At 31.3% G+C, this 17,713-nt stretch overlaps 1 protein-coding gene across 17 annotated transcripts in view; it reads right to left on the bottom strand.

Moving 5' to 3' along the window:
• bru3 (CUGBP Elav-like family member bruno 3) overlaps window positions 1-17,713 on the bottom strand; it is a 725,341-nt gene that overhangs the window by 27,745 nt on the left and 679,883 nt on the right. For 13 of the 17 annotated variants that reach the window (XR_014442124.1, XM_083128184.1, XM_083128182.1 and 10 more), the window contains 3 exons: window positions 14,066-14,221; window positions 9,978-10,076; window positions 9,122-9,199 (listed from right to left, as the gene is read on the bottom strand). Coding sequence is in view for 16 of the 17 variants with exons in the window: in XM_083128184.1 (XP_082984310.1) it covers window positions 9,122-9,199; window positions 9,978-10,076; window positions 14,066-14,221 (333 nt within the window). In the remaining variant the exon portion in view is untranslated. The remainder of the gene's footprint in view (window positions 1-9,121; window positions 9,200-9,977; window positions 10,077-14,065; window positions 14,222-17,713) is intronic. The other 4 variants (XM_083128187.1, XM_083128191.1, XM_083128178.1 and 1 more) reach the window with 3 other exon arrangements.

The following is a 17,713-nucleotide window of genomic DNA, read 5'->3' on the forward strand; positions in this document are numbered from 1 at the left end:
AGATGATTGCACAGACACAATAATAAACAGCCTGAAGATGAATACAGATTAAATCTGAAAAACATTGAAATAAAAGCAACACTGGTAAAAGTTCTTTTGTTCAACATGAATGAATTAAATTTAAAATGAAGCCAATTAAAATGTTGCTCAATCGAAATTACATTGACATAATCAGCATGTGTAACTAATTATTTGTGTCAAAAAATATCACTTGTCAGTAGATATGCTCACAAAATAATTACTTACTCTTCTGCTGATATATATTTTCCATAAATGCTACTTCACAAAGTAAAGGTTTTGCATTATTTTGAAAGGGAAAAAGCACCAATTGGTGGATTTACTAAGGGTAGTTGTCTTCTGTTAGCTGATGGATTCAACCATATTGAAGAGAAGGGACAAGAAACAGGCAGAATAGAATGTGGTGTACAAATAAAAATAATTTTATTTAAATGTCCACCCTTATGTGACAACAGCATAACACTGCTTTTAATGCTATCAAATAATATTTTCAGCATTTGGGACAAATTTACAGGTCCTGTGTCAGGCAAAATCAGAGATTATGTGCTCTTGCAATTACATGACACATAACCTAAGCATAAGTCAGAATGTTTGAAAAATAAACCTCAAATATAGTATTTAAGTTTCAACTTGCATTCCAAATTAGTATATATATTAATGCAACAATTGAAATCCAGTGGAAATGCATGGAGATGAAAGAGAGATTTCCATCTTTTAATTTGAGGAGGCATAAAAATTGTGGTTTTCTGCCCACAGATATAGAGACGGACAATTTTTCAGAAATTAAACATTATTTCTCTACATGATCTACTATTTGCTAAAAAATCAGACAATTTTCTGATAAAATTCGAAGAACGAAAATGTTCACTCTGGTGAGGGTTACAGCTTGTATTGTATTTTGGGGAAGGAAGATTTGAATATAATTTATGAAACACATTGCTCTGATTCCTTACTTCTATATGAATCTTTGGTATAGTAACCTGTAAATGAAGGAAAAATGTAATACACTTATTGTTTTAATGTACACACCAATGCATCAGAAAGACGAAATTATTAAGACTTTCTGCTAATTAAATTGCAATGAAAATATTTTAAAAAAGACATGTTTTTGCATTAACAAAACTAATTTAATCACTCATGTTCTAGCTTAATTCAAATTTTACATGCTTCATTGCCAATAACTATGATCAAAATGAAAGATATTGATTCTTAGATAATTGGTAATAATTTATGCATAATACATTCATAATATGATAAATATATATCATGAATATACTGCAGATAATGCAGAAATGTAGCAATGCAACAGTTTTTTTTAATAACTCACAATATGTTATGTTACTTAATCAATAATTATTTCCAAATATCTTTCACAACTAGCACTATTTTATATGTTGTTTATTTCTTGAGATAGATGGCCAGTTACTACAAGTACATTTTTTAAAAATATTTAAGCGTACTATGAGTGTGCCTACACAAACAAAACTGCAAAGTCACATAACTGTAGGTCCAGTCCTGATTAGCCTCTCTGTACATAAAGTGGACTTAGGAACAAACTTCAAAAATGAAAAGCATAAAGATAGGCATTAGTTTACTGCACACTAACATTTTTCAATCATTTGTTAACTTGCGATCAACTAATTTTCCTAGTAATTTATTTTGCTTTACTGCCTCGAAACTATTATTTCACCTTGCTTCCATTAAATCTTGAGTGAATGAAAAAAAATATTTAAAGTAGCTCGATCAGTCTCTACTTACAACAATACTTGAAGTTTTGAAGGAATGACAATGACTAACCGATTCTTGAAAATGACTGTTGAAAAATTTGGAATTACTCAAGTAATTTCACTTTTATTTACTTCCTTCCCCCATGGCTGTGATATTTTAAACCATATATTACACAATACTATTATTACTACACTTCCAATAAATTGAATTTATAATAATTGTCTTCTTTTGATATTAAAAATGCTACCATATTCTGAACTTGGTATAAGTTATTAGGAACATTTAATTTTTATGTAAGCATGTAGTCTGCCGTATTTTGTATATGTAACTATTTTATTTGCTTGTGTATAAGGGATCCAATAAATCTAAAATATTCCTTCTTTTGAGAAGAGATATTTTGACACTGAAATTAATATTATGGGTAATTAGGAAGGCAGCTCTTGGAAAGTTATATTTAACTTTCAAAAAATCTTTCAATGCTTTATTTTTATACCTACTAAATTACTGCTAAATATTTTTAATATGGCATGAATCTTGAATTTTCAACCAACAATTTAAGAAGTGAAAAATTTTACAGCCCAAATTTGTGAACACCACATTTCTACTCAACATTATCTGCTAATATAGATAAGAGGAAACTACATTATATATTAAATTGTAAAGCATATTAAATTAATGTCGTAAATAAAATACATTTAGTGTAAATTGTATTCACAAATTTCAGAATTTTAACATTCAAGAAATCCACATTTTTTCAAAAAATGAATTATTCTCAGTTGCTGTAATCCTAATTTTGGAAAACACATGAAATTTCAAACCCTATGTTTCTACTGATGTTCGTCATTATGATGGGATTGCAAAAGCATGAATTAAGAAAAAAATATGGATTCAAATATTTGAAATTGAGCTCATGCAAGACAACGAATACAGAGGAGATTACATAATTTCTTATATATCAGTGGTGCACAATATAAATTTTAAAAATAACCCTACTGAATAAATCACTTTTTAACATTGCATTCTGCATACTTAACTTTGGTTTGAAATTAATATGGGGTACACACAATTGTTCATATTTCATTCATTTAGCAGTCTCAATTGTCGTAGGAAAATTATATATCTATGTTCACTTATTGCTAGCTCTTCCTTGTGAATAGGACAAAATGTAACACTCATTCTACATACCTGAAAGTTTTATCGCTTTGTAAATTTTCTTAAATTGAAATATTATAAATATATAATACTAGATAAGCAATAACCTCATTGTAGCAAATATATGAAAAGAATTTCAAATGCTGTTAGGCATCAGGAAAGGAAACTATAATATATTACAACTATATTAAATATATACAGTGAATTATTTTACAACTATTAGATAATTTTTGAAAAATTATCTTATAGTCCCATTAAACTACATTATATATAATTCAGATTGTACATTGATAATATATTGTATAAAAAAATTAAAATCTATTAAAAATTTTAATTCTTCAGTAACATGTATACTGATGAGTCATCCTTTTAATTTTACTAGATTGTATGTTTTTTTAGTACACTGTATTTTCATGTCTTTATTGTTATCTGTGTGTAAATTATGACAGTTAACATCCAATAAGCAGCATTACATATTTTGGTATATTCTGTTAAATGTATGTCTTTGTACGTGATTCTCCAATAGTTCATCAATTTATAAAGTAATAAAGTATGAAAAATGTCTTAGTCTAAAGTTTGTATTCTGTGGAATTTAGTGTGTATTAATATATTATTCTTCCATTTATTATTTGCCAACATACTTTCAGGAATGTTCTAATTTATAAATTTTATTTACACAAACTATCATTTCTAAAACGAAATAATATTTATTTTAGAATCTTGAAATTATTGTAAAATAAAGCACTGACTATAAGCACACTTCCCCCATCATTCAAAACATTTGAGCAACAGTGCAAAAGTCTAAACCCATAGTAAAAACATGTTTAAAATTCACTTATATAAACATAAAACCTGTGTTACTTGAGAAAGATACATTTTTATTTGTCTCTTAATTTTCGTGTCACACCACAGCCTTTCATTAATGGCGGTAGAGAGTCAACACTATCAATGGATGAATGAAAGCATATATTTTGCAAGTAATATATATTTAATGTTTATTTATATATATATATATATGTAGGCAGAAAGCTAATAGTCCACTTATATTATGATACCTATGAGGCTTGAATTATCAACTTTTTTTATGTGCATTGCTAGTGATGTATCAAAATTAATGTAGAATAAAGTGGAACCGAAATGTTATGTTTTTCAGGACTATCTTGCTTTATTGGACCTATGAAGATCGAATGTATAATGCAGGAGAATGTAAACTCGAGCAGTGTAAAATTAGGGGTCTAGAGAATTTTTTTTAAGAACCTAATAAGTTTGAAATTTGAAAAAATAAACAGAAAGAGTAATATATGTGTGTTAGATTTAAGATTCTCTATCTATCTGATAATTATTGAAAATTTGTATAACTTATGTAACTTGTAACAGTGTTACAAGTTAAAAGACAGAGGAAAACCATGTCTCTACATGACATTAATAGAACAAGATATGAAGTTTCAAGATAGGTTTAGAAATAAAAGACAAGTGCATTTAAAGAATAACAACAAAATTAAAATACAGTGAATCCTCGATTTTACATTTTTTAGAGGATCAAGCTGAAGAAACTTAAAATGTGGGAAAATGTAAAATCGAGGAAATTTTTATAACATTTTACTGTCTTGGATCATCAAGAATGAATGCATAATGCAGGAAAATTTCAAATATGGGAACGTAAGATCAGGGTTCCACTGTATTGTGTGTTTTATGATGGATGCAATCAGCACTCAAATTGAATAGAGGGTGTTACAATTTCACAGTTAAGAAGATTTGTACAGAGCATTCCCACTTTTTTCATGCGTATAGCTTGAACAACTATCCTAGTCCCCCCTCCATTAACAATTTCCAATTCAAGTGATGGATTCAATAAAATTGTGAAATGATGGCGACCTCTATTACCAATGTTAGACATGAATACCATGACATTCGGCATATTGCAACAAGCTTGCATTGCTAAATCTAAAGATACCATTGATGGTTGAATAATGAGCAAAAAGTTGGATATTTCATTGTATGTGTTCTCAGAGATGAATATTTGCAAAAATGTAAAAAAACTGTCTAGACATGTACCTTTGAATGTTCCAAATTTTCAAACCCATGTATGTTATTCATCAGGGAAGGGAAAGGATTTAATTATCATAGGTTAAAACAAGGATAATTGTTTAAAGTTAAGGATAAAAATGCTTGAAGACTGGAAATTTTGGCATGTTTTTTTTTTACTGGGAAGTAAAAGTATTTTTCTCCTTAGCTTTTAACCCATGTGTATTTAATCCTTTCCCTCTCCCGGATGAAGAACTTATGCAGGTTCCAAAATTTTTAAAGAAATTGCTCCCCAGTTGTGTGCTTTTCACTAGAGCTGAATGAAGGCACTCTTGTTTTTAAGCAGCCATTAGGTAATTTCTGTGGTAAATGTTGTTTCTTCTCTACAGTTTATATAATAAGTGCATGTACTAGTAATATATCCTGAGAGTTTTAGCACTTGTTTGTTGAGATTTTTGGCTCAAGAGTGAAATTATGGAACAAGTTGTGACAGTGTGTATATAGTCATTTTTGTTTTTAATAATTTTAAATTAATTTTTGAAGAACTTCCTGCATGCATATGTATGTACACTACTCACACACACATCCATTTCAAATGGTACAAACATACAGGAATGATGCATTTCCTCGAAATGAATGATGAAAGGATTCACTCAGGCATTTCCTTTCCTCATCGTGTAAGTCATTAAGAAATCATGTGGAATTCCAAATCATTAGCATATATCCTTCTAACAGAGGCATCATCATGAATGTTGATTTTTGCTTGTAATCAAGGTGTCTTGGGATTGTTTCCCCTCGGAAGCCCAATAGATCTAGTCCCAATCAGCCTAAACTATATTTACAACAAACATGGACGTACTGCTTAAAGCAAACATGGACAAACTGTTTTTTTTTTTTTTTTTTGGTCCCGTAATGTGGGGCTATTCTGAACGCATTGCAGTAAATGTCATTGAATTGTAGTGGTACCTGATAGCAGTGTAAAGTTAAAAAAAATTAGTTCTGTAGCTCATGATGCCACCTTCGACGTACCATAAGTTGTTAGACTCGTGTGTTGTTTGTTGGTCCAGAAAAAATTCTCAAACCTCTGTTCAGAATTACACTCATTTGGGGGCTATTGTGAACACAAGCACATTTTGTATGTATGCTCTGTTGTACTTCACCTAGGGGCTATTCGGAAAATTCCATCTTACTGATGGGGCTTTTCTGAACATGCTGATATGTTTCTGGAAAACGTGAAAGCAACTGTTCCTAGGTCTCTATTTTTTATTAGTTCCGTCTTGCGACCACATGGGAGTTATTGCACTCAGAGTAAACCATTATGATCCCAAAATAACATAGCAATTTTTTTCCAGGTGGCTTTCAAGAATAGTTCAGTAAGTATAAAACAGGAAAACATTTTAGAACACACTGTTCAGAATAACCCCACTTGTTCAGAACTCCACATTATGGTACATGATTCTTGTACTGAGAGCAAGTGAGCTGGTGTCTGTCATAAATGTCATCTAAGCTTCTTCTTCTTCTTCTTCTTTATTTTATGGCTCACATCGCGTTTGCAGTTTCTAGCCAAAGTTCCTGAGTTCAGGTTCTGTTGTTAATATCTATGTCCGAAACTGTTGTTGAATATCATTCACATTCTTCGAAGCACTGTCTTCCTGTTCTTATGGTATAACAGTTTTGTGAGGTTATTAATTTAAATTGTAGTGTGAATCATCGTGGTTGTTTAAATAGTAAACCTATGTTTTCTAGCAAAACTATAAAGAATCCAAATAACTGCAGTGCGAGGTTCGGATATTAGTGTAGATAAGGATATCGGAAATGGTACCTGTGCATGTTGTAAGTTTTTATATAGAGAGTCTCGGTATTGTTGTCATAAGGGACATTCAAAAAATAAATGGTTAAGTGTTTGATTAGCTTCTCCGCATTGGCAGGAAGTTGATGGCACAATCTTTAAACGAGCCAAATATCGATTTATTAATACATGACCTGTTCCCATTCTTAATATAAAAACAATCACTGCCTGAGGTAGATTCATGTTTTGGTACCATGGTCTATGATTTCTGACTTGAGCATACCACTTATAGGATGTGGTATTTTGTAGCTCTATTTTGCACCACTCCTCCCACTGTTTTTGTAACTTATATGTCATCTAAGCTTTAAACCTAATTTTAGAGTACAATAATGATTTATACAAATACTACAGCATCCAATTCAAAAGTACTTGTTACTCTCACAAGTTGTTCCCTGCATGTCACAAGTAAACATAACCCACAGACAAAAATCATGATAGTTAAATATATATGTTTGAATTTAAGAACAGAAAAACTAAATTCAAAGAAAATATGAAGCTTGCAGGAAAAAAATCCTCATTTTGTCATACCAAGCCCTGGCCTCCTCATAATTATATCTTTGCAGAAACAATTTTTTTAAAATAAATATATAATTAAATATGTAAAAAATATATAGGTTTTTGATGAACTGTTGCTATATACTTCTAATTTAAAACTATTATTTTAAATTAGAAGTGTATGATTGTAGAATCAGTACCTTGTGTTACACTGAATTTTCTCAAAATTAATTTGAGAAAATTATCAATATACCTAGGTATTTAAAAATAAGGGCCAAATACAAGATTATTGTTTTATAATGTCATCCTGACTGTTATATGCACAAAACAGACTTAAACAACTGCTAGAAAAGTTATAAAAAATGTGTTTATTGTTAATATACAACATATTTTATAGTGTTTTAATCTCAACAGTTTCACTGATGAGTAAGTACACCTTTTGCTCCACATTGTTATAGTCAAAGCAAATTTCAATTAGAATTATTCAATCCTAATAGCAGAGAACCTATCGAGAACCAAATGTAAAAATATGTTATGAATAGAGAAAATGTGTGAAAATTTTAGTGAGTGTGTTAATTAATTAGCCAGAACACAGAAGGAACCAAAATGCTGCACCTATTTCCACACCTTATTTCTAAAACATTGTTTCAAATATCATAAAATCATTTTTATAATATAATTTAATGCAGGAAGTATCCTAAAAAAAGTTTAATTAACATATCAAAGCGTTTGCTAAAATTCCATAATTACATAAACTATCAATGTACAATCTGTTTTTGCTGTACTGAGATGAAATAAATATAATTTGCTGTAATTTACAAGGTTGCACTACACCATATATATATGACCATTGATTCACTTTTTTTTAAAAGTTTAATATATCCACCTAAACATATTTACAACAGATTCTAGTTCTGAAATTGATGACTGTAAAGTCAGAAGATTGAAAAAAGAATAAAAATAATAAATTTGCTTGACACATGAGCTCTAGAGCCAAAAGCATTAAGTTTTTGCTTTGCTTTTATGCAGACTGTATCATTGTACTTAAATAAGCCTGCTTGAACTAGTCACAGAAGCATAAATAAAAAGCAACAGACACACACCACAGAACTACAAAACATTAAACAGGATGTAAATATATAAGTGCACTATTTATATATATGTATGTATATATACAAACAAAATGCTGCAACATAGACAACGATGCAAACAAGGACAAAATGCATTACACAAGAAAACAACACTTCACTGTTCCACACAATTTCACATACCCACACATAAATGTAACACAGCATTGAAGATACACTCATTATATTTTATAAGAAACACATGTCTCCTTCTCCTTCCCTCTTTCTTACTACACACACACACACACTCACACACACTTTCTCACACACATACACACACAAACATATATGTACTCATTCATGATTATTCACTCCAAAACACGCACACACAAACACACAGAGCATATATTCAAATACACGCATACGCACATATGTACACATACATACAACGCAACCAATCAAAACTCACACACCCACTGTTGCAATAATATCAAAGAGGAACATAAAAAATATCATACAAAAGTTTCTGTCACAAAGTTCATTTTAGGTCTTCCTTTTATTAAAGAAAGGAATCTAAACTTCATATTAAATATTAAGATCAAAATTATTTATATGAATTAAAACATATATACATGGTGTTGTGAACCAAGGTCATTAACAGAAAAGCAATTAGAATGAAACTTTTGTATGAAGCCTGAGCTTAACCTGCTTTCAGGCTTAGGCTTAATGATTGTCTTTTTTTAAAAAATTAGTCTATTATCAGGCACAAAGTGGTCCTTCTTCTTACCTTCCCTTTGCGTAGGGGGGACTGTTGTCATCGGTTGGGGTATAGCCTGCGGAAACTGGCCGTAAACTGCAGGGTAGGCTGCCAAGAAGATTACAAATTTGATACATACACTCAGTAGATGGTAAGCACGGCATCAGGGAATAAATTTTTTCAGTGTAATTGTTTTGAAGTGAAATTTTGTTGACATGTCAAACAATCTCAGACGTAAATCACAGGAAAGTTCCTGCTGTTGAATTTTTTTTTTTAATGATAGCTACAGCTCCTATATGAAACCTCAATATCATGGTCTATGAAGGACCTCAGATTAAATTGTGCCAAACAATATTTTTTTTTAATATATATGTTTTGCAGCTACCCAGCATTTGCTTAGCATATCAAGTGGAGCAGTTACACAAAAAATTAAGCAATTTAAAGTGCAGTGAACACTTTATATAACCAAACCATGCAGACATTGCATAAGCAATGTAAAAAGAAACATCATTTGAAATACTCAAAACATTCATATATTATTGATCAATCAAAAGCTTGTCATTCCTATACAAAAATCTTATTTCAAAGGACTGTATACTTTGAACAATAATTAACAACAACACAATGTTAACAAATATGTAAATATATTGCCACACAATACAAACATACATGCACCAATACTTACATACTAAATGTTTCTTCCCGTCACTTGGTCGCTATTGACTATAAAACCAAATAACTAAGTAATGCTTTTGAAATCTAAGAAAACATTTAAACAGATGTTGACATCACTAGATATTAGCACATTGAATTTAGTAATTTTTGCAGCAAATGAGAAATTTTTGGCAGAAATAAAGAGATATATAAATTCTAAGATTTAACGTACCAACTCCGGGATACGGTTGCATTCCAGGATATGCAGCATGCTGCAAAGTGGCTTCCCCATTAGGCAAGCCTTGGGCTGGAATGGATAAATGAAGGGCATCTGCATAAAAGTAATTTTTGTTCTTAACCCAGAAAATCGGTTGGAGTACTAATCTACAGCACCTTAAAAAGTAACAATACTTTGCATGTTTATATATGTTAAGGATGAGACCATTAGTATACCCAGATTTTTATTTTGGGAGGGATTGATCCTGGAATATAATAATAACCCATGGCGCAACAGCCCTTGAGGGCCACGGCCTACCTACTGACTGCTGGCCTCACTCCCAGCTGTTGAACTAATAGTTTAAAGGCTCTGATTTCAAGTTGGAATAATGGTCCTGTCTCCATTTTGAGAATTGTGGCCCACTGTGCAAGAGTGAGGTTTGGAGATGAGGTGTTGATCATCCAACAAGTTACAGGATGGCATGTGGTCAGCAGAACAAACCCGCAGTCATTGTTGTAGGTTCTCATGTTACACAATTCATTCATAGTTCCCCAATTTCCTCACAATGGCGGGTGACCACCGGTCCCATACCCTGGCCAAAATATCAGGAGTAAAGTTGTTATGCTTCCCCCGGGAGACCCGCGTGGATCTCGTAGCCTAAGCCCAAGCCAAAAGCCTGACACCTTGGGGGTGCAGGATGATAATGGAATGTAAATAATTTTAAAAATCCCATCTTTTAAGCACAAGGGAGGTTATGAATGGAATAACATTTATCCTTTTATTATCAGTACTCTTCATTATATTATCTTGCATAACCAGCAAGATAAGAACAACTCAAAATTACTACTTCAGAAGTTTGTAGCCTTTTTATAACATGTTTACTTGCAAATTATATATTATTTGCTTTTTGTAACCAATCTAAGATGACCACATTCAAACCTTTAGTGACTTTAGCTATAGTAACACATCATATTTCACAAGAATAATAGAAGTTAAATGATTCATCACAAAATGTTTGCTCTTGTAAAATATTAACTTATTTCATGCTTTCCTAGATAGATCTACTTGTATAAATTACATAAAATTTTCCACAATTTCTTCTCATAATTGAATTTTTTGTGTGTACATATGTTGTGGAGGGGCTGAAGTCTAATCAACCATTTACTTTGATATACTTCGATGTGCAGATTATTCCACACTGTGTTGATATCTGCTGATATACGCATATCAATTTATCAATAAATTGCTGATAATTTTACCAATTTGATTTTTCTATAATAGCCTGTAACGTGAAAAATGCTGCATAAATTTTCATGAATCTTGTTTTTTTCTTTCTTAGTGCAGAACCCATTGCAGTCACCTTGTTATATTCATTAATTAAGGTGGTCAATGAACTATTCAAGTTCTTTAGAATGTTTACCAATTTATAACTGACTAGTTATTCTCATATTTTGTTGGTGCCAGGAAAAGTTTCATTTTAGTCCATCCCTAATATATAAATATACAAAGTTTTGTTCCACTGATTTAAAAAGTTTCTAAAATACAGAATCTTCTACTAAGAAGTTACTTTATATCTGTTTACTAATAAAATTATGTCACAAATGCAAGCTTCTTAAAATACAAATGTATTCAACTTTGAATGTTTATTAGTCTTCCAAGGAAATTTAATTATTTGTGAAAATGGCAATATTACATCTCCACCCATAAAATGCAATCAAAGTTACTTAATAAATTGACGGATTCTAGTTTGACAGTGAATAAATGTGTTATGGAATCAGATTAAATATTGCCATTGAATGTTCCTCAAGTCATTTTCTTTTTTAAAAAATCTTCATATTTTCTATAGTTACTAGTATAAACAAAATATCATAAAACATATAAACTAAATATACATGATTATTAACTGTATTTATATTTGGAATATATTTTTTTGTAAATTTGTTATTAACCACATGTCTTCTTTCTCTACAATAAGTTTTGGTGATGAAAGCAAAAATTAGAAATTGAAAAATTTTGAAAATTAAAATTACTTGTGGATTGCCAAGTTAAAATGTATGTCATGAAAGTAATAAATATATTTAATTTATGAAGTAACCTAGAAGTTGTACTAACTAGTCCAGTAATATAAAGTTGATGACTGTATTCAACTTTGAATGTTTATTAGTCTTCCAAGGAAATTTAATTATTTGTGAAATTTGAATATGGCATGTTCTTGAAATTTAAAAAAAATATAATAAGCATCGGTAATGGGGAATGACTGGGCTTGAGACAACCTGGAATGTTATCAACCTCAAAGTAATTACTTACTGGCCTGTAAATAATTTCATAAAATGTAACAAACCCAGTAATGTCCTGGACTTATACTTTTATGCAATTTTGAATATAACTTCAATGTAATTGTAAGCTTGGAAAGAAAAGTCATGCCAACTGGCAATGTGCAATGTACGTACTTCTCCAAAAAGAACATTTGAACTACACCAATGATCATAAGCTGCATTTGTAATCACAGTTTTTTTGACTAATTGGACCGTACTTTTAATGAATATATTATTAAACACATAATATAGGGTAAGTCAAAAAGAAAGAGCTTTACACTGCTATTATGGAGTAACTATTTATGATAGAAAATAAAACAAGACATCAACAACATGTTGTCTCTTGTATGGCAAGAGCTTGATTATTATTTGGACGTTTCCTGCATGTCATGTGGTTCCCTTATTGGATCATTGAAATGTGAATCATGTGAGGAAAACTTCCAGAGTTTTTATTTATACTGGTGCCTTGTTTGATTTTCTATCTTAAACAGTTACTCATAAAACAATATATAATTTTTGCCTCATGTTGTCCAGAAGATAACAAATCTTGAATTACATAGCTACATACACACCTGAAAGTTTGTTCCCCAAATTTTCAATAACTACCTGTTATCTTCCTCATGAGATAGGAAAATGGAGCTATATATGCTCATAAAAGAAAAGGTTAAAATGGGTATAAATATAAAAAGGATGCATGGAGATTTCTGTTAAAGTTTGTCTATTATATAACTGGTCATTTGTTTTCCAACTCTTTGGGAAGAAAACAGCTATTGAAACTTTGAGATGCAACCTTTGATATTATTCAAGATTTGTTACAATATTTGCTATCAAAACACTAGCAAGAAAGTATGATGAATAGAAAATATATTATTTAAAAACTTGAATAATATATTACATTGTTCATTGCAACAGGTAATTTATTACATATGTGAATATTCGTGTTTACACATTGAACAATTGGAAAGTTTTGTGCAACACAGAAACACCAATCTTCACATATGTAATTCTAAACAGTATTTACCACATCCATCAGGTAATTTATACTTTCAATTGTTAAAAACATACAAGAGAACATATATAAATTGAAAAATACTATAGATATTGCGCTAATATCCACATATGTATAAAAAATTAACGTGGACTCAATATGTGAATTGTTTTGTTTCAAACTTGGCTTGAACTGATAACTTGATATGGAAATTATAAGTTATATTGCTTGAAGATGTTGCTGTAGCTGTGATTGCCCATAATGAACTTTATATGTGAGTATATATTTAATCCTTTATAGGACTAGTAATTACATTATTTTGAGAGAAAGAACAGGCAGTGTAGATTATGATGAAATGTAATGACTAGCAAACAAAAATTGCAAATAGAATAACTTTTTCCCACTATTCTTCTGATTTTCTAATGTTAGTAGATGCAATTAGGAAAAAGGGGGGGGGGGGTTGTATGGCACTTTTACTCCCACACTATGCTAAACCTTACCAAGGGAAAGTAAACTGTCCTTGCCCCCTGTTTTGAAACCCAATCGCTGCCACTAACATATATTACTTTGTACTTTGGTATGCAATAAATTTACAATATTTAAAAGTATGCTACTTTAAACTAAGTGTTTCATGAACTAATTCCATACGACTAGAAATTAACACTGGAATGGATTCTCCAGTGTAAGTAACAAAATAAGCATGCCTTTAATACATGATTAAAACTAAATAAGCTTACATATAGACATAATATTTTAGAGTATATTTCTTAGCTGATAGATGATATAAAGATGAAACTTACGTGCAGGATACGTTTGCGGTATGCCATTAGTATAAGCCGAAGGATCCGATGCTGCTGGCTGACCATTTGGCGTCTGTGCAGCAATATTAAAGTTGGGCATTGTAGGGGAAGGCAGACTAGGAATAGCACCATTCACAGGTTGTGCCGAACCAGTACCTAATGCAAGATAGAGATTGACTGTCATGCCGTTATACTGTGATCTATTTAAGGTACACTCTACCAAGAATTCATGTATTCTGTAATCTATTCATAAAATAATTTCTTGAAATGCTATAATATAAGTATGCAGTTAAAATGATTAAGTATAATTTGAATTTAGTTAAGTAACCTTTTTGTATCCAAAAGTGCAGAAGTATCTATCTTGGAAAGCAACTTGTCACTGTTGGAAAATAAAAATTACATAATATAAATTACAATGTGTATCCAGGTTTGGGGAATGAAAACCATGGTAGCAAATTAATATACTGAAATAAAATATGAAACTATTTATTGATGGTTCTATAAATTTTTGTGGCCACTGTCACCAGGAATGTATATTGTTACGCAGGTTATCAGTATACATTGTCTTGCTGCAAGCTAATGGTACACTGCCGTTATGCCTGTTAACTTGTTGTGAAGTCATAAGTAGTAGTTGATGCAACAAACAGGTAACAGCAGTGCACCTAGAAGTGTGCTGCAAAACAATTCACACCAGAAGTCCACCAAGCAATAAGACATGCTCCTGAGTGGATGGCGGCTGTGATATTAATAAGAATGCATATTTACAACAAAAAATCATCTCATGCTTGAATTTATAGAACTTTTCAATTTTTCAGGTATTATATTAACATTTTTAATATATTTTATTACAAATATCTATATAAATATTCATATTAAAAGTACATAGCTACCCTTTTCCTATGTTCATGACAAAACTTATGTTCATGGGAAAAAACTGAAAATATTACATTTTGTGTGTGTGTTCAGAAATAACTTGAAGTAAAGGTATGTTCTGTGCATTGCACCATGATATCTAAGCACTTTGGGGGTGCATAGAGGAGTATGAAGGAAGCAATCCACACAAACAATCCTGTCCCACCTCCAAAATGGCCGAAATCAACAACTCTCACATTCCCTAAATGTGCCTTCACTTTCACTTCAACTTCATAAAAATGATATGATTAGCAACACACTCAAGTCACCTGAACGTCCTTCCTCGGGTTTACTGCCAGGTACCCATTGATCCATTGATAAGAGGCTTGGAAAGCCCCAGAGCTGTTTATTTCTGGATATTTACCTCTTTCGTGTGAATGGTTTATATACGAGTATATGCCATCTGCAACGTGCTGTTGCAATGCGGAAGGTGTATATATATGCTTCATGCTTGCTTTGACTAGATTTGACTGCGGGTGGTGTACATATATGCCCAGACGTTGAGAACATAACAATCATATTATGTGGGATTATGCTAGTTGTAGAAAAACAAAAACACCACAAAAGAGGAATAAGATGAAAAAAGAAGAAAGAGAATAAAAGTAAATAATAATGTAAGAAAAGTTATCTGCTCTCATGTGGTGTACTTCATGGATAATTGAAAATCAAAATATGGCTCAAGTATGAAGGTTGTGTGACAGTGAGTCACATTTTTTTTTTTTTTTTTAAGTTTTGTTTTTGAGTTCATTTTATGTACATATAGGCTTATTGGGACTAGACATATAGTTTAAAGTGGGATCAGAACCACTGTGCAATGTTCCTCCACCAAATATCAAACCAGGGGCACCTTGGTTTTCAACATGGCGACGTTACCACTATGCCATCGGTGAAGCCCAAGTTGGACTTGTTGTTGACCTCCGAAAGCAGTGACAGTGAATCTGAATCAGAAAATAAAGGAGATGGGAGTGAGGAAACTGAATTTGGCCAAAAAAAAAAACAACATATTCAAGTAGTGACTTGTTCAGAAAATTCCACACTTAAGGGGTTAATAGAAAACCCTTGCTTGAGTTCAGTTGTTTCAGGAATCAAACTAGGATTTTGCATACAGTGATCAGGTATCACTATATCACTACAGCTGCTAAATTATAGCAAAGTATAAATTAATGATTTTACTATAATTGTGTTGTAAAATTTAAAAAGTATTCGAATTGGATTAAATTATTGCATTGGACAATGGTTCAACTATTGCAATGACTATATGACTATATGTTAGAGATAACAACAACGGCCAAAGTCAACACTAAGTGGCAATTTCCATATACAAAACGAGGAATTACTGAATGTAAGGACCCTACATGCCCATTAAGCCTTGCACTTTGACTGAATGTGTTCACAGTCCCTATGAGACCTGTATCTTGAGCAAAAGAGGAGTGCTTCAATGTGTATTGATTGCAATGTATGTGTAGACAGCTGGGTTGTGCATCCATCATTCACTGAGCACTGTACCCATACCAGGAGTAATTGGCAATAATTTGCATACTCAATAATTGCATCCCCGTCAGAAGCTTTGAAATTTGCATCCAACAGTGCAAAGTAATATAATTATGATGGATACTCTCTCTTCAACCACAATACTACATTAACAGCTTGAACAAGACGTGTGCAATAATGTTTCCAATCAGTTAAACAATGTGAATACTTCTAAAATCTATGTGTGAACTCTTTGCAATTTTCTCTCTAGAAGATGAGTACATTATTAGATAATGTTAAAAGCTGTTTACAAAAAATATTAGTTGTTTATATTAGTTAGTGTAACCAGTAATTTCAATAAAGCAGCGTATTCATTTTATAGTGATATGTATTGAGGGAATCCATATGTAAAAATACGTACTAACCACTCAATGTATGGTTATTTGAATATACACAAGCTTCAGATTTATCTATCAATATGGTGTCAGAAATTAATTGTTTGATATGTAATGAGGATTTGTAAAAACAGAAATATGCAGTGTTCATTGTATTGCTGATTTACAAATATATTTTTAGTAACGTAACTTTATTATTTGTTTTTTTTTGCTGAACATAAATTAAATAACAGATTTAAAGAGATTAGAAATTCTCTTTGGGTATTTTTTTCAAATGCTAGGTCCACTTCTACAAAATTATTTCTGGAATAAGTATGGCCACGTACAATCAATGAATTGTTCAATTTAAGATAAATTAAAATGCTAAGATGACAGTCAAGTACAGAAAAATGTAAGAAAAAAAATAATGAGGGTTTATTTTCAGTTTGACGATATTTATTGACATACAAATGTGTCCTCTTACAAACGGCAACAATTAGTTTGTACTGCTCAGCAAGAAAAATATTTAACTTTTATATACTCATATAAATTTAAGATGTAACAAATTATAAATGGACACAATAATATAGGATTAATATTTTGAAATATTTCACATGTTTTTTTCTCAAAAGTGTGATTATATTTATCTCTTTCTACCACTGCCACAAAAATAACATATAAATTAACATTCAGAGGTATTGGTGTGACACTGTTTCTAACAAGGGAGGTGTCCCCCGCCGATTTCCATGAAATGTGGCAGGTGTATAGGGGGGCCCAAAGGAAGAAATACGAGATTTTTTGTGTCGGCTAAAAAACTGTTTTAGGGGGCAAAACCACCCTTAGATGTCAAGATGAGGACAAATTGAAGTAGGGATCTGACCCCTGTGACCCC

The sequence above is a fragment of the Lepisma saccharinum genome, chromosome 9, assembly GCF_977018435.1.
Source record: "Lepisma saccharinum chromosome 9, izLepSacc3.1, whole genome shotgun sequence".
Taxonomy (NCBI): domain Eukaryota; kingdom Metazoa; phylum Arthropoda; class Insecta; order Zygentoma; family Lepismatidae; genus Lepisma; species Lepisma saccharinum.